General features: G+C 36.4%; 2 protein-coding genes across 9 annotated transcripts in view; both read right to left on the bottom strand.

Annotated features, from left to right (window-relative positions):
* ppfia2 (PTPRF interacting protein alpha 2) overlaps positions 1–27,856 on the bottom strand; it is a 286,573-nt gene that overhangs the window by 118,119 nt on the left and 140,598 nt on the right. The window lies entirely within an intron of this gene.
* On the bottom strand, positions 108–27,328 carry LOC143491055 (uncharacterized). The gene is made up of 16 exons (XM_076989722.1): positions 27,215–27,328; positions 26,057–26,158; positions 23,743–23,844; positions 21,429–21,530; positions 20,269–20,370; positions 17,959–18,060; positions 16,801–16,902; positions 15,645–15,746; positions 14,493–14,594; positions 13,333–13,434; positions 12,175–12,276; positions 8,564–8,659; positions 6,423–8,334; positions 6,246–6,314; positions 2,832–2,897; positions 108–2,646 (listed from the first exon to the last, which is right to left on the bottom strand). The coding sequence occupies exons 1-16, from the start codon at positions 27,326–27,328 to the stop codon at positions 2,432–2,434; spliced, it is 3,492 nt and encodes a 1,163-aa protein (XP_076845837.1). The 3' UTR covers positions 108–2,431.

The raw sequence follows: 27,856 nt of genomic DNA, 5'->3' as shown, positions 1-27,856 counted from the left end.
ACTTGTTTATGTGAAAAGTCAGGACACCTGAAAATAACCTACAAAATGGGTACATGCCTTTCTGAGGGGTCTAGCAATGAGATGAAAACAGTTTTGCATTGCAAAAAATACACACATCAAGCCCATCTGTTGAGATCTTCTCCAACTTGTTTCTTTAAGACACCTGAAATTTCACAGCATTCTTAGGACATTTTCAAGTTTTAGTGAAAACCCAGGACATGATAACACATACATTCAATTTTCTTGTTCAAACCACCATAGTAAGGACATAATGAAAAGTGGGGACATTACCGTGCATATATTTCTTGCATTCTATATAAATATAACAGTAATTTTTTACTGTTCACCAACATATTGAAAAGCCAAGAGCAAATTTCTTGAAAGGTGTCCAACAAATTTGCTGACACATTAGAGTAAAGATGCATGAGCAAACTGACTGGGCAGATGCAAATTTAAAAACAAAAACAAAACCCTTGCCTTCAAAATAAAGTGTAGTTTTGTTTTGGGTAGCTATTGGTCACACGTTTACTTTTGACTTCTAATTTATTAACAATCTGAGCTGGGCTGGTCAAAAATAGAGAGCCGGATGTGGTCCGCGGGCCATACAGTGCCCAGGTCTGGCATATATTGAGGATGTTACAGTGGCTTTGGTTCCCAGAATTTGTATAATAAAAGGTGACAACATATCAGAATGCAAAAATGTGACAAAGCATACTGTGGTAATGAGCTTCTTTACTTTACAGTTAAAATTTCAGATTTCTTCAAATCATTTTACAAACAGAATTTGAGATTAACACTTGTCACATACAACAAGGAAATACTGCTTTTAATAGCATAACAATAACGATTTTTTAACATAAGAATAGATAACTGCCACAATAAAAAATACACTTTTAAAAAGGTAAATTCATGAATGTAAGACAAAAATCACACCTATATCATCCCCTACACCACCCCTACATCATCTAGATCACTCCAACAACCTTACATTAAAAAGTACATACACTTTAAAAAGCCAGTAAATTCATGAATGTCAAAAATCCCTACACCATCCGCATCACCCCATATTTCTCTACATCACCCTTACATCATCTATATCCTCTACATCGCCCCTACGTCCTTTAAACCACTCCTACGGCCTCTACATCAATTTTACTTGGTTTGACTTTTTTTATGTAGTAATTCTGTTTTTAATAGAAAATTTCACTGCAGTCCAGTCTCTTGCTTGAAGTGCCACAGGTTACGATATTAGGCAAGAAACGCACTCCTTTTTCCCTGGCAGTTGACAAGTTATGATAAATTTCATCAAGTGTCTCTCAATGGCCAGAATTTGAGATTAACACTTGTCACATACAAGGAAATACTGCTTTAAATAGCATAACAATAACGATTTTTTATAACTGCCACAATAAAAAATACACTTTTAAAAAAGTTAATTCATGAAGGTAAGACAAAAATCACACCTATATCATCCCCTACACCACCCCTACATCATCTAGATCACTCCAACAACCTTACATTAAAAAGTACATACACTTTAAAAAGCCAGTAAATTCATGAATGTCAAAAATCCCTACACCATCCGCATCACCCCATATTTCTCTACATCACCTTTACATCATCTATATCCTCTACATCGCCCCTACGTCCTTTAAACCACTCCTACGGCCTCTACATCAATTTTACTTGGTTTGACTTTTTTTATGTAGTAATTCTGTTTTTAATAGAAAATTTCACTGCAGTCCAGTCTCTTGCTTGAAGTGCCACAGGTTACGATATTAGGCAAGAAACGCACTCCTTTTTCCCTGGCAGTTGACAAGTTATGATAAATTTCATCAAGTGTCTCTCAATGGCCAGAATTTGAGATTAACACTTGTCACATACAAGGAAATACTGCTTTAAATAGCATAACAATAACGATTTTTTATAACTGCCACAATAAAAAATACACTTTTAAAAAAGTTAATTCATGAAGGTAAGACAAAAATCACCCCTACATCATCCTCTACACCGCCCCTACATCATCTATATCACTCTAACAACCTTACATAAAAAAATACGTACACTTTAAAAAGCCAGTAAATTCATGAACAACAAAAATCCCTACACCCTCTGCATCAGCCCTAAGTCCACTATATCATCCTCTACACCAGCCCTACGTCCTTATATATCATCCTCTACACCAGCCCTACGTCCTTATATATCATCCTCTACACCAGCCCTACGTCCTTTGTATCACGTATCACTCCTATATCCTTACAATAAAAAAATACATTTTAATACACGTTAAAAAGCCAGTAAATTCATGAATGTCAAAATTCTCTAAACCCTCTGCATCACCCCATATTTCTCTACATCACCCTTACATCATCTATATCCTCTATATCGCCCCTACATCCTTTAAACCACTCCTACGGCCTCTACATCAATTTTACTTGGTTTGACTTCTTTTTAATGTAGTAATTCTGTTTTTAATATAAAATTTCACTGCAGTCCAGTCTCTTGCTTGAAGTGCCACAGGTTCTGATAGTAGGCAAGAAACGCACTCCTTTTTCCCTGGCAGTTGACAAGTTCTGATAAATTTCATCAAGTGTCTCTCAATGGCCTGCACTTCTGATGCAGACCATGTCCTTTTCTTTCTTGGCACTGTGCAAATTGAGAAATACACATTAACAAGGAATTTAACAGACATCTATTGTTTAAAATAAAATTCTAGATCAGTTTAAGCTTTTCTTTTAAATGTTTGTGAGGCATTACATTCCAATGAAATAAAATAGTAATCATTCATTACTTTATGTGAGTTTAAAAGCAGTGTAATTAAACTAATATACCTTGTTTCAGTTGTCCTTGGGACAAAGGATCATTCCTTTCTGCTTTTCCCAAATTCTGATGGCAGCCTTGAGGTGTTAAAATATAAAATAGAATTAGGTTGGATATATTGAATACCATAGTATCTTGTAAGCAAATAAGCTACAACTTAGAACATGATCAGCATGAAGTAAAAGCAATACAATAACACATCATTGGAAAATTGAGCTCTTTATGCCTGCTGCTACCTGGTTATTATTTGTGCTGGTCAATTCTCAGCACAGAGTTGGTACTGACTTGATAGTGTATGTGGCACTGGTTTTGTGGTTCAATCACCGTGGTAACACAATGTGCCATCACAAATCACAAATAATTACAGTCAGTACTTCTAGAATGTCAGAATGCTGTTGACTGACTTTAGCTTCGGGACTAAAAGAGTGCTAATGCTGAGCTGGTCTGCAAACTCCACTCTAGGATTACAGTCTCCATTGTGCAACTGGGTTCTAGACTTCACTGAACATCAGACACTAGAGACACTCCACAACAGGTTATACCACTCCATCAATCTGAGCCTGGAGCCTGTATATCCTGCCTACCCATAACTGTCCCTAAACATCTTAGCATTTGGATCAAGTGATGAGAGAGCCTACTGTGAGGTGAGACAGCTAGACAAAAAGTTACAAGTATCACACACCCCTCTACTCATCAGCAGCACTACAGTGAGTGCTGAAGACCTCCCAGTCTATCTCTGGAATAACCGTCCTGCCACGACACAGAATGAAAAGCTGTACTGACTGAGAACAGCTCTAACCACTACTCTGTCCATCATACACTGTAAAAAGTTATATGGATAAATATATAAAAATCCATTTTCATTACTGGCACTGAGGATTGGTTTAACAATAAATAATTGGACTTATACACAGGGGCCATCATGGTCTGATGATGGGGAACTGGTCTTGTGACCGGAGGGTTGTGGGTTTGATTCCCAGGCCTGAGGCCAAGACTGAGGTACCCTTGAGCAAGGCACCTAACCCCAATCCCAACAAGAGATTATAGTTTTCTGGCCATAGTAGTGGACCACTCTGACTAGCACAGAGTCTTATTAGACACAGATGTGTGTAAAAACCCTAACAACACTCATAGCAGTACCACCATGTGGCTCCGCTGTGCTGAGAAGGATTCACTGACCAAATATATGCACTGCAATGGTCCTGTGTTCGGTAACTGAGTTGTGTAGTGGAGCGTTAAGGTAGGTGATCATTATAAAATGAGCAGTGACTGCAGGTTCAAAGAAATTGTATTGAGTAAACTAGTAAGCCAGTCTATATTCAAAAACAGATGCCAATAAGATTAAATTAATATTATTTTGTATACCGCTCAGAAAAATAAAGGGAACACTTATACAACACAATGTGACTCCAAGTCAACCACACTTCTTTTAAACCAATCTGTTCAGTTAGGAAGCAACACTGATCGTGAATCAATTTCACCTGCTGTTGTGCAAATGGAACTGAAAACAGGTAGAAATGAGAGGCAAATATCAAGACACCCCCCATAAAGGAGGTTCTGCAGGTGGAGACCACAGACCTTTTCTCTGTTCTCATCCTTTCTGGCTGATGTTTTGGTCACTTTGGCATTTTGTCAGTTCTCTCACCATAGAGGTAGTAGCATGATGTGGTGTCTACAATCCACAGAAGTTGCTCAGGTAGTGCAGATCATCCAGGATGGCACATCAATGTGAGCTGTGGCAAGAAGGTTTGCTGTGTCTGACAGCAGTGTCCAGAGCATGGAGCAGATACCAGGAGACAGGCCAGTACACCAGGAGACATGGAGGGGGCCTTAGAAGGGCAACAACCCAGCAGCAGGACCACTAACTCCTCCTTTGTGCAAGGAGGAACAGGAGGAGCAGTGCCAGAGCCCTGCAAAATGACCTCCAACAGGCCACTAATATCCATGTTTCTGTTCAAACTGTCAGAAACAGACACCATGAGGGAGGTATGAGGGCCTGATGTCCACAAGTGGGGCTTGTGCTTACAGCCCAACACCGTGCAGGGAGATTGGCATTTACCAGAGAACACCAAGATTCGAAGATTCACCGTTGGTGTCCTGTGCTCTTCACGGATGAGAGCAGATTCACAATGAGCACGTGACAGATGTGACACAGTCTGGAGACACCATGGAGAATGTTCTGCTGTCTGCAACGTCCTTCAGCATGACTGGTTTGGCAGTGGGTCAGGAATGGTGTGGGGAGGCATTTATTTGGAGGGCCGCACAAATGCTGCGGCCATTTTTCTCTGGTCGCACTGTCTAAGCGAAATCAGTGGTCGCAAACGCGTGGTAAAAAAAATCACTGTTTTCATCGGTTTGTAGGAGGTACTTCCCAGAGTTTTCCTAATATGACATAACTGAATGTCCACTTTCTCTCATCCCGTTAGAAGAATTCGCATTTTGCGCTTCTGTTTCTTTTTGACCCTGCTTGAATTTTAATTTCACGTTTGGACCATTCAAAAACATTGTGGAACTGTTCAAAAGATATTAATAGATAAGCAGACCGTTACATTATATTCTTCTTTATTGTTTCCTGAAGTTTTATCCCAGTCTGTACAGTTTAAGGTAGTTTTTTAAGGGTCCCAAGACAACGTGTTGGCCCGATGAACCATGATAACAGCGGGCACGGCCACATGCTAAAACTAGCGCACATTTCTTGATCACAAGATTTCCTTTCGTTTTAGGTTAATTGCATTAAAAAATAGGGCCAATTTAAATGTGAATATCTTTGGACTGACTTGATCAAATCTGACAATTGAGCTATGGACTGGCCTGCCTGTTCCCAGACCTGAATCTAATCGAGCACATTTGGGACATCATGTCTCATTCCATCCACCAACGCCATGTTGCACTACTGACTGTCCAGGAGTTGACTGACACTTTAATCCAGGTCTGAGAGGAGATTCCTCAGGAGAACATCTGCCGTCTCATCAGGAGCATGTCCAGGTGTTGTAGGGAGGTCATACAGGTACGTGGAGTCCACAAACACTACTGAACCTCATTTTAATTTGTCTTGAGGAATTTCCACTGAAGTTGGATCAGCTTGTCATTTGATTTTCCACTATGATTTTGAGTATAATTGCAAATCCAGACCTCCATGGGATAATTTTGATTTACATTTATCATTTTTTGTTATTTTGTTCCCAATGCATTCCACTATGTAATAAATAAAGATTTTCAACTGGAATATTTTATTCATTGAGATCTAGGATGTGCTCCCTTTATTTTTTGAGCAGTATACTTACAAAATAAACTACATACACAAAGGCCAAAACTCAGCTTACTGTGGTCTATTTTAACAATATGTTAACAAGTTAAAATTAAGTGCTTTTACCCCCCATGTTCAAATCAAAATGCAGTACTACAACCATCCTTAGAATTCTTACCTGAAGGTTCCTGATTTGTAGAAATTGCCTCTTCATTTTGTTCAGCATCACTAGACACATCTACTTCATCTAGCAAAATGACAACCATCATTTAGTAGATTACATAAACATGAGAATGTGTAACAATAGCTAAGGATACAAAAAACAAGACTGATCGGGTTAATTTATATCACTTACCCATGGGGTCAATCACGATATCATCCAGCTTAAGTCCATGAACCTCCTTCAGCTTCCCTTTCTCCATGGCAAGGAGAAGCTTACTCATTTTTGCCAACTGCAATGTGCTTTCTGGAAGACGATAGAAGTCCCGATGCACTCTGATATCATGGCCCATGAAGCTTGCCAGTTGATCCATCTCATGCTCCTTCAAATTTAAAACCGCTGACAATGTGGCAACTTGCTTACGCAACTGTGTAGAAGAAATGGCATCTGGATTTTTAGTGCCACTAGCGTTGGCATATTCTCGAATGCAGTCAGCCCCCCGATAACTTGTCAAAGCATTTGGCCGTGCAAAAAGGAAGCCATTCTCGGCAGGTACAAACTCTTGTCTCATTCTGATGAGAGCATCCAAAGAACTGACCATGTCAGGTGTCAGTAGAACTGGCACTTTTCTACCTCGCTTACCGCGAATTTCAACTCTTTCAAAATGGCTACAGAGTTTCTTTTCAAACTCACTAAGACCCAGGGCAATATCTTGCTGCAACTGCGTCTTCACTCGAGAGATATAATTTTTAAGTGGCATCTTAGAAACTTCACCCTCTCTCCTTCTGTTAAACAGAATGACCTGACTTAATGTCAGTTTGCAAAGAGTTGCATATCTTTTTGCATTGGGCTCTGCAAGCAAGGTACTCTTGGCATTCCTCTGCTCATTAGTTAAAAATGTGTGCAAATTCTTCACATCCTCAGTAAAGGGCAACACTTGGGGCTTGTTCCATTTGGCCTCAGTAAGAGTATTCAGTGCTGAAGATGAAACTACCTCATTCCATCTGGCTTCGTAGAGTCTTCTAAAGCTTTGGGCACTCTTTGCTGCCTGCTCTTGCCCAGAAATTAGTGCACTGCATTCTACACAAGAAGAAATTCTCATCAAGCTGTTGCCCAGCTTTAATGCCAATGAGGGTATTTTGTATGTATTTCCATGCTCATCATACCCTGCCACAGCTCTTACAGCTGCAATTACATGTGGAAAATTTGATGGTTTAATGAAGTCCTCCATGCATGATAGAGGAGTCAACTGTTTTGCTTTTAAAAGAAGTCGTGCAATCTCTCTCATTTTTTGTCTGATGTACTCATTTTTCCCTGGATTTGATTTTAGTCTATTGTACATTTGCTCTCCAAAAAGTATTATATACTTGTCTTGTCTCACAGCTGCTGAGATCTCATCCTGGGACATTTCACACACAATCTTCCAAAGACCTTCACTGACTTCAGAGGGGCATTGAAAACAGCTCTGAGACGCAACTCTTTTTCTCCCAGTTTTAGCAACTTGTTCTGGTTTCTGTGGGCAGATTTTTACATGTCTCCACAGTGATTTCCTGGAGTACAGACCGTGACAATGTGAACAATGTGTAAAATCTTGTGGATGTTTTAAGGTTTTGGGGCGGTTACATGCAACAATCTCTCCACTCCCCTTCTGCATGACCATGGCATTATGAGAGAAATTTCCTCTGTTTGTCAAGTGTCGTAATCTCACTCTTCTCTCTTTAGAATTTTTTGGGAAGCTAAAAGCCTTTGCCACTTCTGATTCATTGCTGTGTACAAACTCTAAGTGTCTGGAAATTTTAGAGTATGGCTTTTCACAGAAGTAACAAAACTGCTTTTTGTTATATCGCCAACTATTTTTAGAATTTGGCATTGATGCGACATATGTAGACTCATCATGAGCTGTGGATGATCTGCCAACGTTTTCATAGGATTCCTGTTCTAGTTGAGATTTAGGAAAGCTGATAATTTTCTTTTTGGGATAGGGCTTTGGAGAAGTGCTGTATTGCTTGCTGGAGAAGCTGCTCTCTGTGGAGCTATCACTTGTATCAGGTACATAGTCCACATCATCATAGTCAGTGTTGTCAGAACAATCCATGTCACTCGAAACCTATAAATAATTAAAAATGAAAATACTTGGATTTTAGTCACCAAAGCACCACATAACATTACATTTATTTTAGAACACAATAATGCAGTAAAATGTATATTTGGTAGCTATATAGTTTGTAAGAAAATACAGAAAACGGTTTTTTATGTAATTCAGTGATCGTTAACTGACTAAAGGACTCATACTGTTAATTATACCTGTATTACAATTGAACTGATTTACAAAGTACCTCTTCATTGTCTTCAATTGTCTTCTGTTTTGAGATAGAAATTGATGGGTTGTAACGTGATATTTTTGCCTGTGAAGGCTTAAATTCATCCAATACCTGTAGAAAAATGTACAAAAAATAATTAAATTGGCTTACCACATCTTTACATGTTAATCATTGGACTGAAGTTAGAAATAAGTCTAAACAAATTCGATAAATTCCATTGATTACTGCCAGAATTGAAAGTTCATTTCACATTATCCATGTAGTTTATTTGCACTAAAGGTCACTTAAGTATAAGAAAAATTGTATTTTGGAGGGGAAATGGCTAGTTACAAGAAAGTACGAGCACATCATGATTTCAGTGAGTTTGCCCTGGACCTAATAAAGGCTTATAACCCATAATGTAACTTGATTGTAAGGGTAACTTGATTGTAAGGAAAGGAAATAGGCAAAAAGCTAGATGAATACCAATTCTTAAGTATACAATAGTAAGGCAAAACCTCCAACTGACAAAATCAGGACGTTGATACACAGACTATCCATTCTGAAGTGGTGTAAAGTTAGGACGAAGGCCAAACACCTATTCTTAAGTATACAACAGTAAGACAAAATCTCCAACTGACAAAATCAGGACGTTGATACACAGAATGTTTATTCTGGAGTGGAGTAAAGTTAGGACACAAAGCTCTTTCTTAATTCGCAATGGTAAAAGAAACTCCAATGGACACATTCAGGACATTATTACTCACAATATCATGCGGAGGTGTACAGTTAGACCAAAACCCACACACTAGCAATTAGTGTTGTCAAAAAAATCGATATATCGATATGTATCGATACTGAACATTCTGAAACGGTACAATACTCGTTTCTCTTAAGTATCGATTCTTTTTACATAAAATGCGCTTTCGTTTGACCCACCCAAGCTGCCGTAATGCACAGGACAGTTTGTAATGCTAAAATGGCAGCTAAAGCAAACGCAGTGCTGTTGGATTCGAAGCAGATATAGATGGAAAACCGAAGGACATGAACAAACCAGTTTGCAAGCGGTGCTTTTGGAACATTTCAACGAAGGGCGCTAAAGCCTGGTTGAGTGACCACAGCGCTCGACTCCGCCCACCTCGCGTGAACGAGCGGTGGAGGCGTTTATACTTTCCGCTTTGCAGTGTTGTCCGAAACTATATGTGGTAGTATAAAATAAACACCCCTCAACAAAAGGGGAATTAGCATTTTAATGCTGCTTTGTGTTTCAGGTTTGAAAAGTGCTGGAATGTAGGCTAAAGTACTTGAAATGCTTGATATTGTAACTACTTCATTTCACAACAAATAGCTGTCTGACTGAACAGTGTGTATTACGTTAACAAATACGAGCCTCTTGTAATTCCAGGACGAAACATGAGAGAACGTGAAGACGTTAATCATGTTGGTGTTTAACTTTGATCATTGTATGTTCAGCGTTTGGTCCTTTCAATTAGATTTGTTTCGAGTTGTTTCGCAGATCATCCTATGTTTGGTTTTGTACTCTTTATTGAGTCAACGCGTTATTGTTTCCTGATGGTTCGTTAGTGAAGTTAGTTGATTTCGCCAGGTCTGTTTTGCGTTAGTCCGGTTTATTGTATTGTCCTTTTTGAATGCGTTTGTTTGTTTACTGTTTGTGTAATAACTCGTTCGTATTTTTGTATTCCTTGTCGTGTCTGAGAGGTGTTAGTTAACTAGTCTGTGTACTACTGTTCACTCAAGGAGTTTTACCATTGCATTCGCAGTATTTCGTTGTCTGAAGCTCCGAGTGTTAATGTAAATGAAATGCCTCGCCGTTCAAGAGCGATTCGAGCCGATCAGGTTAGGAGACGGGAGGAAACTCCTACCAATAAATCTGACTCTCAGCAGCATCTGTGTCCTTCTCCTAGTTCTTGCACGTTACATCCACCTTATAAAGGTGTATGAACCCTGCAAACATGGCGTTGTTCATTGCGCTGAAGCGCGGCACGCCCAAAGTTACAAAATTCGAGAGGTGCACGACCTCGCGTGCGCCGCGCTTCAGCGCGATGAACAAAGTTATGTTTGCAGGCAGTGTTGCCAGGTTCGCGGTTTTCATGCCAAATTGGGCTTGTTTGAAACTCCTTCCGCGGGTAAAAATTCTGGGGTCGCGGGGTGCGGTTTTTTGGGCTACTTTTGAGTTGGGCCACCGCGGGAGTTACAAGCGATATAATACTTAAATAGTGTCAATTTTAACCGCCCCGCTCAACAACTTACACTTCGCCAACCCCCCCGCTCAACAAATTACACTGACTTTGGGCTGGATATTTTTGTAGGACCTGGCAACCCTGTTTGCAGGGTTCATACACCTTGTGGAATTCAAACACTTGTATGTCACTTTCAAGATCCATTTCAATATTTCCCAGCACGAGCAAAGACACTTTGTCAGACGTTCAAAAGACGTCCACTGAAAAGCCAGAATGAAAGTTTTTGCGACGTCTTTTTTAAACGTCTTTTGACGTCTATTACTGTCGTTCAGTTTCAGTTTTTGCACGTTCACTGACATCCAATAAAGGTCCTAGTCAGACGTTCAGATAGAAAACTCGTCATAGATGTCCATGTTAAGTTAAGGTTAAGGTCCTAGTCACACTGTCAGATTTTGAACCAGTTTTGAACGTCCACCAGACATGCAAAATGGGTCTGGACTGACCGACGTGATACAGACATGATTTTAACGTCTTTCTGACGTTGGATGTTTGTTGGGATAAGTTAAGTTAAATATTTATACATATACTCGAAATTATTCGCTTTTTTTACCACATTATTTAATGGTGGTTTATTTTCAAAACGCCCAATCTTAACGTCTTCACGTTATCTCATGTTTCGTCCTGGAATTACAAGAGGCTCGTATTTGTTAACGTCATACAAGAGAACTGATCAGTCAGACACCTATTTGTTGTGAAATGTAGTTACAATTTCAAGCATTTTCAAACACAAAGCAACATTCATTTGTTTGTTTAGAAAAAAATAAAAAGGCTTTAAAACGAAAATTAGCACAGTATCTGACTTTGGTATCGAAAATGGTATCGAATTTCAATATTTTTTTAAGTATCGTATCGAAGTTGTAATTCTTAGTATCGTGACAAGCCTACTAGCAATACATTTACAAAACTATGACAAAAACTGCACTGGACAAAATCGAAATGTTACAGACTGACCATTTTGTAGAGGAGTAAAGATAGGACATTGCACTTTTACAACTATTTGTAATTTACAATGGTAAAAGACATTTGCAATCTTCAAAGGATAAAAAAATGAAGTCACTACATAACCTGTTCATTCTGTAGTGGACTAAAGTAAGAAGTTATTCTAAACAAGTACAAGCATGTTGTGATGTTCAGTGAGTTTGGACTGGACCTAACAATGTTGTTGTACTTTTTTCTTCTACTTTTAAAGATCTCTAAACCCATCATCAAGCCATCAATTAATGACTGAATGCAAAGATCATATTAACTTCTCTATGCAGTTTCTTACACTATAACGAAATGGGTAACTGGATTGTAAGAAAAAGATATGGGAATAAGCTAACATTACATTATGTTAATATTGTCAAGACAAAGCAATTTAGAATAGATAATGAATGCGTAACTTACCAACTCGGAGGCTTTGCGAGTCTGATCATTCGCAGTTTGGTCAAGGCTGTATTTCCTCTTGCCGTGAGATGTAGTTGGCGCAGAACTGCTTTCATTTATTATCTGTGGACACATTTACAAGAGATATATTTTTTTTCAGTACTGTGATACGTCCCAAAACTCTTTATTTTTAACATATGGATATCTGGAATCTTCAAATCACTAAACAACTGCAGTTTTCATTGAAATGAGAACCTAATTATCAATGTTTGCTTCTACATTTACAATGGACAAAATCAATACATTGTTACACACACTATTCTGAAGTTGTACAAAGTTAGGACGAGTGAAACACCAATTCTTAAATATACAATAGTAAGACAAAACTGCCAACTGACAAAATCAGGACGTTGATACACAGACTATCCATTCTGAAGTGGTGTAAAGTTAGGACGAAGGCCAAACACCTATTCTTAAGTATACAATAGTAAGACAAAACCTCCAACTGACAAAATCAGGACGTTGATACACAGAATGTCTATTCTGGAGTGGAGTAAAGTTAGGACACAAAGCTCTTTCTTAATTTCCAATGGTAAAAGAAACTCCAATGGACACATTCAGGACATTATTACTCACACTATTATGCAGAGGTGTACAGTTAGACTAAAACCCAAACTCTAGCAATACATTTACAAAACTATGACAAAAACTGAACTGGACAAAATCGAAATGTTACAGACTGACCATTTTGTAGAGGAGTAAAGATAGGACATTGCACTTTTACAACTATTTGTAATTTACAATGGTAAAAGACATTTGCAATCTTCAAAGGATAAAATCATGAAGTCACTACACAACGTGTTCATTATGTAGTGGACTGAAGTAAGAAGTTATTCTAAGCAAGTACAAGCATGTTGTGTTGTTCAGTGAGTTTGTACTGGACCTAACAATGTTGTTGTACTTTTTTCTTCAACTTTTAAAGATCTCTAAACCCATCATCAAGCCATCAATTAATGACTGAATGCAAAGATCATATTAACTTCCCTATGCAGTTTCTTACACTATAACGAAATGGGTAACTGGATTGTAAGAAAAAGATATGGGAATAAGCTAACATTACATTATGTTAATATTGTCAAGACAAAGCAATTTAGAATAGATAATGAATGCGTAACTTACCAACTCAGAGGCTTTGCGAGCCTGATCATTCGCAGTTGGGTCAAGGCTGTATTTCCCCTTGCCGTGAGATGTAGTTGGCACAGAACTGCTTTCATTTATTATCTGTGGACACATTTACAAGAGATATATTTTTTTTTCAGTACTGTGATACGTCCCAAAACTCTTTATTTTTAACATATGGATATCTGGAAGTCTTCAAATCACTAAACAACTGCAGTTTTCATTGAAATGAGAACCTAATTATCAATGTTTGCTTCTACATTTACAATGGACAAAATCAAGACATTGTTACACACACTATTCTGAAGTTGTACAAAGTTAGGACGAGTGAAACACCAATTCTTAAATATACAATAGTAAGACAAAACTGCCAACTGACAAAATCAGGACGTTGATACACAGACTATCCATTCTGAAGTGGTGTAAAGTTAGGACGAAGGCCAAACACCTATTCTTAAGTATACAATAGTAAGACAAAACCTCCAACTGACAAAATCAGGACGTTGATACACAGAATGTCTATTCTGGAGTGGAGTAAAGTTAGGACACAAAGCTCTTTCTTAATTTGCAATGGTAAAAGGAACTCCAATGGACACATTCAGGACATTATTACTCACACTATTATGCAGAGGTGTACAGTTAGACTAAAACCCAAACTCTAGCAATACATTTACAAAACTATGACAAAAACTGAACTGGACAAAATCGAAATGTTACACACTGACCATTTTGTAGAGGAGTAAAGATAGGACATTGCACTTTTACAACTATTTGTAATTTACAATGGTAAAAAACATTTGCAATCTTCAAAGGATAAAATCATGAAGTCACTACATAACCTGTTCATTCTGTAGTGGACTGAAGTAAGAAGTTATTCTAAACAAGTACAAGCATGTTGTGATGTTCAGTGAGTTTGGACTGGACCTAACAATGTTGTTGTACTTTTTTCTTCAACTTTTAAAGATCTCTAAACCCATCATCAAGCCATCAATTAATGACTGAATGCAAAGATCATATTAACTTCTCTATGCAGTTTCTTACACTATAATGAAATGGGTAACTGGATTGTAAGAAAAAGATATGGGAATAAGCTAACATTACATTATGTTAATATTGTCAAGACAAAGCAATTTAGAATAGATAATGAATGCGTAACTTACCAACTCAGAGGCTTTGCGAGCCTGATCATTCGCAGTTGGGTCAAGGCTGTATTTCCCCTTGCCGTGAGATGTAGTTGGCGCAGAACTGCTTTCATTTATTATCTGTGGACACATTTACAAGAGATATATTTTTTTTCAGTACTGTGATACGTCCCAAAACTCTTTATTTTTAACATATGGATATCTGGAATCTTCAAATCACTAAACAACTGCAGTTTTCATTGAAATGAGAACCTAATTATCAATGTTTGCTTCTACATTTACAATGGACAAAATCAAGACATTGTTACACACACTATTCTGAAGTTGTACAAAGTTAGGACGAGTGAAACACCAATTCTTAAATATACAATAGTAAGACAAAACTGCCAACTGACAAAATCAGGACGTTGATACACAGACTATCCATTCTGAAGTGGTGTAAAGTTAGGACGAAGGCCAAACACCTATTCTTAAGTATACAATAGTAAGACAAAACCTCCAACTGACAAAATCAGGACGTTGATACACAGAATGTCTATTCTGGAGTGGAGTAAAGTTAGGACACAAAGCTCTTTCTTAATTTGCAATGGTAAAAGAAATTCCAATGGACACATTCAGGACATTATTACTCACACTATTATGCAGAGGTGTACAGTTAGACTAAAACCCAAACTCTAGCAATACATTTACAAAACTATGACAAAAACTGCACTGGACAAAATCGAAATGTTACACACTGACCATTTTGTAGAGGAGTAAAGATAGGACATTGCACTTTTACAACTATTTGTAATTTACAATGGTAAAAGACATTTGCAATCTTCAAAGGATAAAATCATGAAGTCACTACATAACCTGTTCATTCTGTAGTGGACTGAAGTAAGAAGTTATTCTAAGCAAGTACAAGCATGTTGTAATGTTCAGTGAGTTTGTACTGGACATAATGTTGTACTTTTTTCTTCAACTTTTAAAGATCTCTAAACCCATCATCAAGCCATCAATTAATGACTGAATGCAAAGATCATATTAACTTCTCTGTGCAGTTTCTTACACTATAATGAAATGGGTAACTGGATTGTAAGAAAAAGATATGGGAATAAGCTAACATTACATTATGTTAATATTGTCAAGACAAAGCAATTTAGAATAGATAATGAATGCGTAACTTACCAACTCAGAGGCTTTGCGAGCCTGATCATTCGCAGTTGGGTCAAGGCTGTATTTCCCCTTGCCGTGAGATGTAGTTGGCACAGAACTGCTTTCATTTATTATCTGTGGACACATTTACAAGAGATATATTTTTTTTCAGTACTGTGATACGTCCCAAAACTCTTTATTTTTAACATATGGATATCTGGAAGTCTTCAAATCACTAAACAACTGCAGTTTTCATTGAAATGAGAACCTAATTATCAATGTTTGCTTCTACATTTACAATGGACAAAATCAAGACATTGTTACACACACTATTCTGAAGTTGTACAAAGTTAGGACGAGTGAAACACCAATTCTTAAATATACAATAGTAAGACAAAACTGCCAACTGACAAAATCAGGACGTTGATACACAGACTATCCATTCTGAAGTGGTGTAAAGTTAGGACGAAGGCCAAACACCTATTCTTAAGTATACAATAGTAAGACAAAACCTCCAACTGACAAAATCAGGACGTTGATACACAGAATGTCTATTCTGGAGTGGAGTAAAGTTAGGACACAAAGCTCTTTCTTAATTTGCAATGGTAAAAGGAACTCCAATGGACACATTCAGGACATTATTACTCACACTATTATGCAGAGGTGTACAGTTAGACCAAAACCTACACACTAGCAATACATTTACAAAACTATGACAAAAACTGCACTGGACAAAATCGAAATGTTACACACTGACCATTTTGTAGAGGAGTAAAGATAGGACATTGCACTTTTACAACTATTTGTAATTTACAATGGTAAAAGACATTTGCAATCTTCAAAGGATAAAAAAATGAAGTCACTACACAAGCTGTTCATTCTGTAGTGGACTGAGGTAAGAAGTTATTCTAAGCAAGTACAAGCATGTTGTAATGTTCAGTGAGTTTGTACTGGACATAATGTTGTTGTACTTTTTTCTTCAACTTTTAAAGATCTCTAAACCCATCATCAAGCCATCAATTAATGACTGAATGCAAAGATCATATTAACTTCCCTATGCAGTTTCTTACACTATAACGAAATGGGTAACTGGATTGTAAGAAAAAGATATGGGAATAAGCTAACATTACATTATGTTAATATTGTCAAGACAAAGCAATTTAGAATAGATAATGAATGCGTAACTTACAAACTCAGAGGCTTTGCGAGCCTGATCATTCGCAGTTGGGTCAAGGCTGTATTTCCCCTTGCCGTGAGATGTAGTTGGCACAGAACTGCTTTCATTTATTATCTGTGGACACATTTACAAGAGATATATTTTTTTTCAGTACTGTGATACGTCCCAAACTCTTTATTTTCAACATATGGATATCTGGAAGTCTTCAAATCACTAAACAACTGCAGTTTTCATTGAAATGAGAACCTAATTATCAATGTTTGCTTCTACATTTACAATGGACAAAATCAAGACATTGTTACACACACTATTCTGAAGTTGTACAAAGTTAGGACGAGTGAAACACCAATTCTTAAATATACAATAGTAAGACAAAACTGCCAACTGACAAAATCAGGACGTTGATACACAGACTATCCATTCTGAAGTGGTGTAAAGTTAGGACGAAGGCCAAACACCTATTCTTAAGTATACAATAGTAAGACAAAACCTCCAACTGACAAAATCAGGACGTTGATACACAGAATGTCTATTCTGGAGTGGAGTAAAGTTAGGACACAAAGCTCTTTCTTAATTTGCAATGGTAAAAGGAACTCCAATGGACACATTCAGGACATTATTACTCACACTATTATGCAGAGGTGTACAGTTAGACTAAAACCCAAACTCTAGCAATACATTTACAAAACTATGACAAAAACTGAACTGGACAAAATCGAAATGTTACACACTGACCATTTTGTAGAGGAGTAAAGATAGGACATTGCACTTTTACAACTATTTGTAATTTACAATGGTAAAAAACATTTGCAATCTTCAAAGGATAAAATCATGAAGTCACTACATAACCTGTTCATTCTGTAGTGGACTGAAGTAAGAAGTTATTCTAAACAAGTACAAGCATGTTGTGATGTTCAGTGAGTTTGGACTGGACCTAACAATGTTGTTGTACTTTTTTCTTCAACTTTTAAAGATCTCTAAACCCATCATCAAGCCATCAATTAATGACTGAATGCAAAGATCATATTAACTTCTCTATGCAGTTTCTTACACTATAATGAAATGGGTAACTGGATTGTAAGAAAAAGATATGGGAATAAGCTAACATTACATTATGTTAATATTGTCAAGACAAAGCAATTTAGAATAGATAATGAATGCGTAACTTACCAACTCAGAGGCTTTGCGAGCCTGATCATTCGCAGTTGGGTCAAGGCTGTATTTCCCCTTGCCGTGAGATGTAGTTGGCGCAGAACTGCTTTCATTTATTATCTGTGGACACATTTACAAGAGATATATTTTTTTTCAGTACTGTGATACGTCCCAAAACTCTTTATTTTTAACATATGGATATCTGGAATCTTCAAATCACTAAACAACTGCAGTTTTCATTGAAATGAGAACCTAATTATCAATGTTTGCTTCTACATTTACAATGGACAAAATCAAGACATTGTTACACACACTATTCTGAAGTTGTACAAAGTTAGGACGAGTGAAACACCAATTCTTAAATATACAATAGTAAGACAAAACTGCCAACTGACAAAATCAGGACGTTGATACACAGACTATCCATTCTGAAGTGGTGTAAAGTTAGGACGAAGGCCAAACACCTATTCTTAAGTATACAATAGTAAGACAAAACCTCCAACTGACAAAATCAGGACGTTGATACACAGAATGTCTATTCTGGAGTGGAGTAAAGTTAGGACACAAAGCTCTTAATTTGCAATGGTAAAAGAAATTCCAATGGACACATTCAGGACATTATTACTCACACTATTATGCAGATGTGTACAGTTAGACTAAAACCCAAACTCTAGCAATACATTTACAAAACTATGACAAAAACTGCACTGGACAAAATCGAAATGTTACAGACTGACCATTTTGTAGAGGAGTAAAGATAGGACATTGCACTTTTACAACTATTTGTAATTTACAATGGTAAAAGACATTTGCAATCTTCAAAGGATAAAAAAATGAAGTCACTACACAAGCTGTTCATTCTGTAGTGGACTGAGGTAAGAAGTTATTCTAAGCAAGTACAAGCATGTTGTAATGTTCAGTGAGTTTGTACTGGACATAATGTTGTTGTACTTTTTTCTTCAACTTTTAAAGATCTCTAAACCCATCATCAAGCCATCAATTAATGACTGAATGCAAAGATCATATTAACTTCTCTGTGCAGTTTCTTACACTATAATGAAATGGGTAACTGGATTGTAAGAAAAAGATATGGGAATAAGCTAACATTACATTATGTTAATATTGTCAAGACAAAGCAATTTAGAATAGATAATGAATGCGTAACTTACCAACTCAGAGGCTTTGCGAGCCTGATCATTAGCAGTTGGGTCAAGGCTGTATTTCCCCTTGCCGTGAGATGTAGTTGGCACAGAACTGCTTTCATTTATTATCTGTGGACACATTTACAAGAGATATATTTTTTTTCAGTACTGTGATACGTCCCAAAACTCTTTATTTTTAACATATGGATATCTGGAAGTCTTCAAATCACTAAACAACTGCAGTTTTCATTGAAATGAGAACCTAATTATCAATGTTTGCTTCTACATTTACAATGGACAAAATCAAGACATTGTTACACACACTATTCTGAAGTTGTACAAAGTTAGGACGAGTGAAACACCAATTCTTAAATATACAATAGTAAGACAAAACTGCCAACTGACAAAATCAGGACGTTGATACACAGACTATCCATTCTGAAGTGGTGTAAAGTTAGGACGAAGGCCAAACACCTATTCTTAAGTATACAATAGTAAGACAAAACCTCCAACTGACAAAATCAGGACGTTGATACACAGAATGTCTATTCTGGAGTGGAGTAAAGTTAGGACACAAAGCTCTTTCTTAATTTGCAATGGTAAAAGAAATTCCAATGGACACATTCAGGACATTATTACTCACACTATTATGCAGAGGTGTACAGTTAGACTAAAACCCAAACTCTAGCAATACATTTACAAAACTATGACAAAAACTGAACTGGACAAAATCGAAATGTTACACACTGACCATTTTGTAGAGGAGTAAAGATAGGACATTGCACTTTTACAACTATTTGTAATTTACAATGGTAAAAAACATTTGCAATCTTCAAAGGATAAAATCATGAAGTCACTACATAACCTGTTCATTCTGTAGTGGACTGAAGTAAGAAGTTATTCTAAACAAGTACAAGCATGTTGTGATGTTCAGTGAGTTTGGACTGGACCTAACAATGTTGTTGTACTTTTTTCTTCAACTTTTAAAGATCTCTAAACCCATCCTCAAGCCATCAATTAATGACTGAATGCAAAGATCATATTAACTTCTCTGTGCAGTTTCTTACACTATAATGAAATGGGTAACTGGATTGTAAGAAAAAGATATGGGAATAAGCTAACATTACATTATGTTAATATTGTCAAGACAAAGCAATTTAGAATAGATAATGAATGCGTAACTTACCAACTCAGAGGCTTTGCGAGCCTGATCATTCGCAGTTGGGTCAAGGCTGTATTTCCCCTTGCCGTGAGATGTAGTTGGCACAGAACTGCTTTCATTTATTATCTGTGGACACATTTACAAGAGATATATTTTTTTTTCAGTACTGTGATACGTCCCAAAACTCTTTATTTTTAACATATGGATATCTGGAAGTCTTCAAATCACTAAACAACTGCAGTTTTCATTGAAATGAGAACCTAATTATCAATGTTTGCTTCTACATTTACAATGGACAAAATCAAGACATTGTTACACACACTATTCTGAAGTTGTACAAAGTTAGGACGAGTGAAACACCAATTCTTAAATATACAATAGTAAGACAAAACTGCCAACTGACAAAATCAGGACGTTGATACACAGACTATCCATTCTGAAGTGGTGTAAAGTTAGGACGAAGGCCAAACACCTATTCTTAAGTATACAATAGTAAGACAAAACCTCCAACTGACAAAATCAGGACGTTGATACACAGAATGTCTATTCTGGAGTGGAGTAAAGTTAGGACACAAAGCTCTTTCTTAATTTGCAATGGTAAAAGGAACTCCAATGGACACATTCAGGACATTATTACTCACACTATTATGCAGAGGTGTACAGTTAGACTAAAACCCAAACTCTAGCAATACATTTACAAAACTATGACAAAAACTGAACTGGACAAAATCGAAATGTTACACACTGACCATTTTGTAGAGGAGTAAAGATAGGACATTGCACTTTTACAACTATTTGTAATTTACAATGGTAAAAAACATTTGCAATCTTCAAAGGATAAAATCATGAAGTCACTACATAACCTGTTCATTCTGTAGTGGACTGAAGTAAGAAGTTATTCTAAACAAGTACAAGCATGTTGTGATGTTCAGTGAGTTTGGACTGGACCTAACAATGTTGTTGTACTTTTTTCTTCAACTTTTAAAGATCTCTAAACCCATCATCAAGCCATCAATTAATGACTGAATGCAAAGATCATATTAACTTCTCTATGCAGTTTCTTACACTATAATGAAATGGGTAACTGGATTGTAAGAAAAAGATATGGGAATAAGCTAACATTACATTATGTTAATATTGTCAAGACAAAGCAATTTAGAATAGATAATGAATGCGTAACTTACCAACTCAGAGGCTTTGCGAGCCTGATCATTCGCAGTTGGGTCAAGGCTGTATTTCCCCTTGCCGTGAGATGTAGTTGGCGCAGAACTGCTTTCATTTATTATCTGTGGACACATTTACAAGAGATATATTTTTTTTCAGTACTGTGATACGTCCCAAAACTCTTTATTTTTAACATATGGATATCTGGAATCTTCAAATCACTAAACAACTGCAGTTTTCATTGAAATGAGAACCTAATTATCAATGTTTGCTTCTACATTTACAATGGACAAAATCAAGACATTGTTACACACACTATTCTGAAGTTGTACAAAGTTAGGACGAGTGAAACACCAATTCTTAAATATACAATAGTAAGACAAAACTGCCAACTGACAAAATCAGGACGTTGATACACAGACTATCCATTCTGAAGTGGTGTAAAGTTAGGACGAAGGCCAAACACCTATTCTTAAGTATACAATAGTAAGACAAAACCTCCAACTGACAAAATCAGGACGTTGATACACAGAATGTCTATTCTGGAGTGGAGTAAAGTTAGGACACAAAGCTCTTTCTTAATTTGCAATGGTAAAAGAAATTCCAATGGACACATTCAGGACATTATTACTCACACTATTATGCAGATGTGTACAGTTAGACTAAAACCCAAACTCTAGCAATACATTTACAAAACTATGACAAAAACTGCACTGGACAAAATCGAAATGTTACAGACTGACCATTTTGTAGAGGAGTAAAGATAGGACATTGCACTTTTACAACTATTTGTAATTTACAATGGTAAAAGACATTTGCAATCTTCAAAGGATAAAAAAATGAAGTCACTACACAAGCTGTTCATTCTGTAGTGGACTGAGGTAAGAAGTTATTCTAAGCAAGTACAAGCATGTTGTAATGTTCAGTGAGTTTGTACTGGACATAATGTTGTTGTACTTTTTTCTTCAACTTTTAAAGATCTCTAAACCCATCATCAAGCCATCAATTAATGACTGAATGCAAAGATCATATTAACTTCTCTGTGCAGTTTCTTACACTATAATGAAATGGGTAACTGGATTGTAAGAAAAAGATATGGGAATAAGCTAACATTACATTATGTTAATATTGTCAAGACAAAGCAATTTAGAATAGATAATGAATGCGTAACTTACCAACTCAGAGGCTTTGCGAGCCTGATCATTAGCAGTTGGGTCAAGGCTGTATTTCCCCTTGCCGTGAGATGTAGTTGGCACAGAACTGCTTTCATTTATTATCTGTGGACACATTTACAAGAGATATATTTTTTTTCAGTACTGTGATACGTCCCAAAACTCTTTATTTTTAACATATGGATATCTGGAAGTCTTCAAATCACTAAACAACTGCAGTTTTCATTGAAATGAGAACCTAATTATCAATGTTTGCTTCTACATTTACAATGGACAAAATCAAGACATTGTTACACACACTATTCTGAAGTTGTACAAAGTTAGGACGAGTGAAACACCAATTCTTAAATATACAATAGTAAGACAAAACTGCCAACTGACAAAATCAGGACGTTGATACACAGACTATCCATTCTGAAGTGGTGTAAAGTTAGGACGAAGGCCAAACACCTATTCTTAAGTATACAATAGTAAGACAAAACCTCCAACTGACAAAATCAGGACGTTGATACACAGAATGTCTATTCTGGAGTGGAGTAAAGTTAGGACACAAAGCTCTTTCTTAATTTGCAATGGTAAAAGGAACTCCAATGGACACATTCAGGACATTATTACTCACACTATTATGCAGAGGTGTACAGTTAGACTAAAACCCAAACTCTAGCAATACATTTACAAAACTATGACAAAAACTGAACTGGACAAAATCGAAATGTTACACACTGACCATTTTGTAGAGGAGTAAAGATAGGACATTGCACTTTTACAACTATTTGTAATTTACAATGGTAAAAAACATTTGCAATCTTCAAAGGATAAAATCATGAAGTCACTACATAACCTGTTCATTCTGTAGTGGACTGAAGTAAGAAGTTATTCTAAACAAGTACAAGCATGTTGTGATGTTCAGTGAGTTTGGACTGGACCTAACAATGTTGTTGTACTTTTTTCTTCAACTTTTAAAGATCTCTAAACCCATCATCAAGCCATCAATTAATGACTGAATGCAAAGATCATATTAACTTCTCTATGCAGTTTCTTACACTATAATGAAATGGGTAACTGGATTGTAAGAAAAAGATATGGGAATAAGCTAACATTACATTATGTTAATATTGTCAAGACAAAGCAATTTAGAATAGATAATGAATGCGTAACTTACCAACTCAGAGGCTTTGCGAGCCTGATCATTCGCAGTTGGGTCAAGGCTGTATTTCCCCTTGCCGTGAGATGTAGTTGGCGCAGAACTGCTTTCATTTATTATCTGTGGACACATTTACAAGAGATATATTTTTTTTCAGTACTGTGATACGTCCCAAAACTCTTTATTTTTAACATATGGATATCTGGAATCTTCAAATCACTAAACAACTGCAGTTTTCATTGAAATGAGAACCTAATTATCAATGTTTGCTTCTACATTTACAATGGACAAAATCAAGACATTGTTACACACACTATTCTGAAGTTGTACAAAGTTAGGACGAGTGAAACACCAATTCTTAAATATACAATAGTAAGACAAAACTGCCAACTGACAAAATCAGGACGTTGATACACAGACTATCCATTCTGAAGTGGTGTAAAGTTAGGACGAAGGCCAAACACCTATTCTTAAGTATACAATAGTAAGACAAAACCTCCAACTGACAAAATCAGGACGTTGATACACAGAATGTCTATTCTGGAGTGGAGTAAAGTTAGGACACAAAGCTCTTTCTTAATTTGCAATGGTAAAAGAAATTCCAATGGACACATTCAGGACATTATTACTCACACTATTATGCAGATGTGTACAGTTAGACTAAAACCCAAACTCTAGCAATACATTTACAAAACTATGACAAAAACTGCACTGGACAAAATCGAAATGTTACAGACTGACCATTTTGTAGAGGAGTAAAGATAGGACATTGCACTTTTACAACTATTTGTAATTTACAATGGTAAAAGACATTTGCAATCTTCAAAGGATAAAAAAATGAAGTCACTACACAAGCTGTTCATTCTGTAGTGGACTGAGGTAAGAAGTTATTCTAAGCAAGTACAAGCATGTTGTAATGTTCAGTGAGTTTGTACTGGACATAATGTTGTTGTACTTTTTTCTTCAACTTTTAAAGATCTCTAAACCCATCATCAAGCCATCAATTAATGACTGAATGCAAAGATCATATTAACTTCTCTGTGCAGTTTCTTACACTATAATGAAATGGGTAACTGGATTGTAAGAAAAAGATATGGGAATAAGCTAACATTACATTATGTTAATATTGTCAAGACAAAGCAATTTAGAATAGATAATGAATGCGTAACTTACCAACTCAGAGGCTTTGCGAGCCTGATCATTAGCAGTTGGGTCAAGGCTGTATTTCCCCTTGCCGTGAGATGTAGTTGGCACAGAACTGCTTTCATTTATTATCTGTGGACACATTTACAAGAGATATATTTTTTTTCAGTACTGTGATACGTCCCAAAACTCTTTATTTTTAACATATGGATATCTGGAAGTCTTCAAATCACTAAACAACTGCAGTTTTCATTGAAATGAGAACCTAATTATCAATGTTTGCTTCTACATTTACAATGGACAAAATCAAGACATTGTTACACACACTATTCTGAAGTTGTACAAAGTTAGGACGAGTGAAACACCAATTCTTAAATATACAATAGTAAGACAAAACTGCCAACTGACAAAATCAGGACGTTGATACACAGACTATCCATTCTGAAGTGGTGTAAAGTTAGGACGAAGGCCAAACACCTATTCTTAAGTATACAATAGTAAGACAAAACCTCCAACTGACAAAATCAGGACGTTGATACACAGAATGTCTATTCTGGAGTGGAGTAAAGTTAGGACACAAAGCTCTTTCTTAATTTGCAATGGTAAAAGGAACTCCAATGGACACATTCAGGACATTATTACTCACACTATTATGCAGAGGTGTACAGTTAGACTAAAACCCAAACTCTAGCAATACATTTACAAAACTATGACAAAAACTGAACTGGACAAAATCGAAATGTTACACACTGACCATTTTGTAGAGGAGTAAAGATAGGACATTGCACTTTTACAACTATTTGTAATTTACAATGGTAAAAAACATTTGCAATCTTCAAAGGATAAAATCATGAAGTCACTACATAACCTGTTCATTCTGTAGTGGACTGAAGTAAGAAGTTATTCTAAACAAGTACAAGCATGTTGTGATGTTCAGTGAGTTTGGACTGGACCTAACAATGTTGTTGTACTTTTTTCTTCAACTTTTAAAGATCTCTAAACCCATCATCAAGCCATCAATTAATGACTGAATGCAAAGATCATATTAACTTCTCTATGCAGTTTCTTACACTATAATGAAATGGGTAACTGGATTGTAAGAAAAAGATATGGGAATAAGCTAACATTACATTATGTTAATATTGTCAAGACAAAGCAATTTAGAATAGATAATGAATGCGTAACTTACCAACTCAGAGGCTTTGCGAGCCTGATCATTCGCAGTTGGGTCAAGGCTGTATTTCCCCTTGCCGTGAGATGTAGTTGGCGCAGAACTGCTTTCATTTATTATCTGTGGACACATTTACAAGAGATATATTTTTTTTCAGTACTGTGATACGTCCCAAAACTCTTTATTTTTAACATATGGATATCTGGAATCTTCAAATCACTAAACAACTGCAGTTTTCATTGAAATGAGAACCTAATTATCAATGTTTGCTTCTACATTTACAATGGACAAAATCAAGACATTGTTACACACACTATTCTGAAGTTGTACAAAGTTAGGACGAGTGAAACACCAATTCTTAAATATACAATAGTAAGACAAAACTGCCAACTGACAAAATCAGGACGTTGATACACAGACTATCCATTCTGAAGTGGTGTAAAGTTAGGACGAAGGCCAAACACCTATTCTTAAGTATACAATAGTAAGACAAAACCTCCAACTGACAAAATCAGGACGTTGATACACAGAATGTCTATTCTGGAGTGGAGTAAAGTTAGGACACAAAGCTCTTTCTTAATTTGCAATGGTAAAAGAAATTCCAATGGACACATTCAGGACATTATTACTCACACTATTATGCAGATGTGTACAGTTAGACTAAAACCCAAACTCTAGCAATACATTTACAAAACTATGACAAAAACTGAACTGGACAAAATCGAAATGTTACACACTGACCATTTTGTAGAGGAGTAAAGATAGGACATTGCACTTTTACAACTATTTGTAATTTACAATGGTAAAAAACATTTGCAATCTTCAAAGGATAAAATCATGAAGTCACTACATAACCTGTTCATTCTGTAGTGGACTGAAGTAAGAAGTTATTCTAAACAAGTACAAGCATGTTGTGATGTTCAGTGAGTTTGGACTGGACCTAACAATGTTGTTGTACTTTTTTCTTCAACTTTTAAAGATCTCTAAACCCATCATCAAGCCATCAATTAATGACTGAATGCAAAGATCATATTAACTTCTCTATGCAGTTTCTTACACTATAATGAAATGGGTAACTGGATTGTAAGAAAAAGATATGGGAATAAGCTAACATTACATTATGTTAATATTGTCAAGACAAAGCAATTTAGAATAGATAATGAATGCGTAACTTACCAACTCAGAGGCTTTGCGAGCCTGATCATTCGCAGTTGGGTCAAGGCTGTATTTCCCCTTGCCGTGAGATGTAGTTGGCGCAGAACTGCTTTCATTTATTATCTGTGGACACATTTACAAGAGATATATTTTTTTTCAGTACTGTGATACGTCCCAAAACTCTTTATTTTTAACATATGGATATCTGGAATCTTCAAATCACTAAACAACTGCAGTTTTCATTGAAATGAGAACCTAATTATCAATGTTTGCTTCTACATTTACAATGGACAAAATCAAGACATTGTTACACACACTATTCTGAAGTTGTACAAAGTTAGGACGAGTGAAACACCAATTCTTAAATATACAATAGTAAGACAAAACTGCCAACTGACAAAATCAGGACGTTGATACACAGACTATCCATTCTGAAGTGGTGTAAAGTTAGGACGAAGGCCAAACACCTATTCTTAAGTATACAATAGTAAGACAAAACCTCCAACTGACAAAATCAGGACGTTGATACACAGAATGTCTATTCTGGAGTGGAGTAAAGTTAGGACACAAAGCTCTTTCTTAATTTGCAATGGTAAAAGAAATTCCAATGGACACATTCAGGACATTATTACTCACACTATTATGCAGATGTGTACAGTTAGA

The sequence above is a fragment of the Brachyhypopomus gauderio genome, unplaced genomic scaffold, assembly GCF_052324685.1.
Source record: "Brachyhypopomus gauderio isolate BG-103 unplaced genomic scaffold, BGAUD_0.2 sc70, whole genome shotgun sequence".
In the NCBI taxonomy this organism is placed as follows: domain Eukaryota; kingdom Metazoa; phylum Chordata; class Actinopteri; order Gymnotiformes; family Hypopomidae; genus Brachyhypopomus; species Brachyhypopomus gauderio.
The sequence above is the reverse complement of the archived record's forward strand: the minus strand, read 5'-3'. Positions and strand labels throughout refer to the sequence as shown.